We start from the raw sequence: 4,253 nt of genomic DNA, 5'->3' as shown, positions 1-4,253 counted from the left end.
TTCTTACCCATAAAGTAATATACAAACAAGTAATTTTCAGGATCTCATATATTGACAAAATCTGTTGGCAGGGTGCCAAATTTTATATCTTGCTTAGGTTTGCAACACTTTTGTTGCTGCTTGTAATGGGAAACATATAAAAAATAGTCTGAAAAATAAGGTTACAAATAATCATATTTTTTTTTTTTTGCAGAAAATAAAAAAAAACATTGAATTTAAACAAAATAGGAGGAAAATTATATAATAGAGGAAATTCTACTTTTGAAGAGGTTAGTATAGACAATGCAAATAATAAGTCTATCCAAGTTGAATGAAAGAAAACTAGCACTTATATAACTAGTAAGAGCTAGAAACCATATCACCCGATGCAGCCACAATATTGTAGTTACAGTGACCTGTGCAACCCCATCATTTATCAATTGCGATATGACATCAAATCACAATGATGTTTCGAGTAAATGTGGTTACGAGATTTAAAATTAAAAGGGAATGAATTGTTGAAACTGTAACCAATCATTAAAAAACAGTTATTTCACAGTTGTTGCTGAGAAGACTCTGTTGTACCAAACAGAATGAAGTATCATATGGAATAGATCATACTTGACAGGGTTGTGGTGCCAAAGGAAATGCTGCCGGACTCTTTTTACCCTCGTACGCAATTGCAGATACCTCTTTTCCGGGATAGAAAGGAGTATACTTTTCAAGTTTGGAATATCCTTCTCCAAAACAATGACGGAGAAGGATTCCCAATTTAAAACCTCGAGAAAAGGTGGCACAAAGTTGTCGGATATTATCACTGGAATACATTGGTAGAATATGGCCTCCACAACTCGCGGACTGTTTACTTCGTAGCCTTTCGCGCAGATGCAGTACCTGCTGTTCTTCATGTAATGGATGTAGTTCCTGTCGCCCTTAGTATTCGGAAGTTCCCCGAAGATTTTCATGTCAGGGTCTTTATTTTTCCAATGCTGCAAAAGAATTGGCCTAACATAACCATGCATCCTCCCTGCAAAAAAGGCCAGATATTTCCTCTTGGAAGCTGAACTTCCACCGAGTCCTTTCGTGGGATTTAGATCATCGCGGACAAACGTTTCAGGAAGGGATACATCTTTCCCAAAGACAAATCCATCCTTTACGTCAGCATTGCATAGGGCTCTTATGCACTTACCCATGTGCATCTGTGTTTCTACGGGTGCCTGCATAAGTATCTTGTATCAAAAGCTAAGAAAAAGGGCGGCCTAGTATACGAGACTCCCACTTAGTGGAGTCTAGAGAGGGTAGATGTACGAAGCCTTACTCCCGCAAGCAGCGGAGAGACTGTTTCCAGGATTTGAACCCATGACCTCGTGGTCACTAAGCAGCAACCTTATCGTTGCGTCAAGCTCATGGATGAAATAAATATGAAAGAAAGCATATGAAGTAGTAAACGCATACCCAGTCATGGCAAGCAACGAGAAAATGATCAGCACCGCGAGTTCTGTTCCAGAAAGGATGTTTTGCAGCTATCATGTTTACATAATCATGCAGAAACTGAATCAATTTATCATGACTATGTGAACCCTCTACATACAATGCGTCCACGAGATTCCGAGAACTGTAAGGTAAGTAAAACAGGTTGGCCTTCTTCGGGTCGTGAGTAACAAATCTGGTATTAGCTTCCATCAGCTTCATGAACCATCCCTCGGAAGAATAAATTCCCGTGAAAAATGGCGAATGCAATATGGGTTTATCTCCTTCTTTGTATATATACACTTTGAGAGTCTCTTCCATTAATTCATAGCTCCTGAGAATTAGACGGTCACATCGAAGTTAGAAGGTGATATGTAAATTCAGCAGCATCAATGCCAATCTCGTAGTTTTGTATATCTTGCATCGCAAGTAATTTTGACTAGTTTCTTTCATTTTAGAGAAAACTTAGTGCAACTCCTGTTGTTCAAAACACGATTTGCATATGGACAAATCTTCTAATCGATTTTTTGTCCGTGTACTGAACAGCAAGGAAATTCTTCAGCATCAAGGAATGAAGAAATTTTGGTCAATTATATACTAATCTCAACATTTTCATTTATTTTATCAAAATCATCAATAGAAGTTCTCTATAATAATCTCACACCGTAATAATTTCCATTCACATTTTCATTCCGAAAATATTCATACTGTTGTGTAACTTCAGCAATAGATGTTCTACTTCTAGAAGGTACTTCTGAAACTTGTTTATGAGAAAAAAAACTTAAAAGTCAAATAATACCTCTTGAACATGGAAACATTTTGATAAATGGGAGCGTAAAGATTCGGATCCTTCTTTACAATTGGTGCGTTTTCAATCTCGGATCTGGCCTGTAGTAGCTCTTGATCAACAGCCGAAGACCACCTTGGCCCCTATTAAACAAATTCGCAGCATAAGAGAAAAGGAAAATAAACTAAGTCAATATTTTAAAGCTGAAATTTTACACTTAAGCGGCATACCTCGGAACGATATGTTGCATGGCTCTGAAGCAATAACTCGTTCATCTCTGGTACTGTTGTCACTTTTTTCTTCTTACGCTTCCTATTCTTGTACGGTGTACTGCCATCATTTTGTGGAGGCCTGAAACTATCTTCCTTCATGGAATTAGTTTTGTTGTGTTGATGAGACAACACTGAATTCGTAATATTCGAGCTCGCTTTTGTTATAGTACTCAAAGGTGGAGTTAAATATGTTGGCGCCTTTTCAGCCGTAGGGGAGGGCGAATTAGCATATGGACTTCTGGATCCATCTTCAGCTCTAGATGTAAAGTTTTCTCCTCCTGCCTGCTGTGTTGCAGATATATTACCTAATTCCTTAATACTCTCGACTACCGAACTTTTGTCGCATTCAAATCGGAGGGATTCGTTTTGTTGGCTTCCTGGTTTCGAGACAAAACTAGCTCTTGGTAAAGTGTCAATTCCACAGGACCTCTTAGTTTTATTAGCTACCTCAAGTGCATGTTCAACAGCAGAGTTTGGTTGACTCAAAATTTTAACATTGTTAAAATTTTCGGCTATAGCCTGGAATGCACTACTTCCTGATGTAGGAACCTTCCAAGTAGAGAGTAGGGAGAATAGAGCATTCCTATATGGAAGCTCAAGATACTGACATGCTAAAAATACGGCGAAAGTAATACCGATAAGCCATAACAAGGTCTTCATTTCAAGATGAAATAAGGACCAATGTTTTTGACCCATGTTGCTAAAATTCTTGAACTAAAGTAAGTTGTTGACTAGAAATGACCATAGAACCGCTGCAGATTACGCCGAAAAATCACAGATCCTGCAAGAAAGAAAGAAGTGTTTTAATATCAGGTAAAGAAATTTATGCAAAACTTTGATCTTCAATCCTGAAAAAATGCACACAATCAAGTAGTAAAATTGATATAGCAAATTCAAATATATTCAATTAAGTAGTGGAATAAATCAAGTTGCTAACTTTCCACACATGAATTAGATTCTACAAAACATCTTTATGAATCTTAAACTTAGAAAAGAATCTAATATAATCATGCTTATTGAATTTGTAGGTAGATAACAGAACAAGAAGCACATAGTAAGAAGAAGAAAAACCCACCAAAATGTGATCTTAATACTGAACAAACACGAACCTAACAAAGAAACAGGTTTACTGAGACATGCATGCACCAAAAGAAAGGTTCAACTATCATGCAAAATTCAACAACATATATTTTATATCAGAAACATCAACTTCTTAGTATTATAATCAAAAGGGCATGAAAATCTTTATGAACAAATTAAATAACCGGAAAGAAAAACAGAATGTACATAAAGAAAATGAATAAACTGTACCAAGAAAGAAAGAACATTGAGAAGAAAAGATTGGTTGAAAATATGATCTTGTTGTTTATGTTGCATGCACTATCAGATGATGAACAAATAACAGTTGCTGAGTTCAGACACAGACATAACTCATTATGTTGCACCATGCGCTGTAACCACACTATCGGGGCATGTGGTTGCATTTCAAACCAATGTCATTTGCAGGAATCAAATCATTGATATTTTTTTCTATTTAGATCTATGAGCCTTATACTAATGAGAATAAAATATCTTATGATATAAACGAGACGAGTCAGATAATCAAAATCATGACATATGTTATGTTTGATCATTTTCTACAAAAAAGTATTTCTCAACTAAACAAAATAATACACATGAGATATTTTTATTGTCAAAAATATAAGTTATCTATTGATATAAAAATATACTTTATTCTCTATAGT

General features: G+C 36.0%; 1 protein-coding gene across 1 annotated transcript; it reads right to left on the bottom strand.

Annotated features, from left to right (window-relative positions):
- Positions 312-3,913, bottom strand: LOC109357731 (probable glycosyltransferase At5g25310). Its single transcript, XM_019601757.1, has 5 exons — positions 3,820-3,913; positions 2,467-3,289; positions 2,249-2,379; positions 1,435-1,783; positions 312-1,196 (listed from the first exon to the last, which is right to left on the bottom strand). Exons 2-5 carry the CDS (start codon positions 3,202-3,204, stop codon positions 528-530), a joined length of 1,887 nt encoding a protein of 628 aa, XP_019457302.1. The 5' UTR covers positions 3,205-3,289; positions 3,820-3,913; the 3' UTR covers positions 312-527.

This window comes from Lupinus angustifolius, chromosome LG10, assembly GCF_001865875.1.
Source record: "Lupinus angustifolius cultivar Tanjil chromosome LG10, LupAngTanjil_v1.0, whole genome shotgun sequence".
NCBI lineage: Eukaryota > Viridiplantae > Streptophyta > Magnoliopsida > Fabales > Fabaceae > Lupinus > Lupinus angustifolius.
This window is presented reverse-complemented; position numbering and strand designations above follow the sequence as displayed.

Coding starts and splice junctions, on each gene's coding strand:
- LOC109357731 (XM_019601757.1), bottom strand. CDS start 3,204: ATGGGTCAAAAACATTGGTCCTTATTTCATCTTGAAATGAAGACCTTG. Junction 1,784..2,248: donor AATGTTTCCATGTTCAAGAG/GTATTATTTGAC, acceptor TCTAATTCTCAG/GAGCTATGAATTAATGGAAG. Junction 1,197..1,434: donor TCGTTGCTTGCCATGACTGG/GTATGCGTTTAC, acceptor ATACTTATGCAG/GCACCCGTAGAAACACAGAT.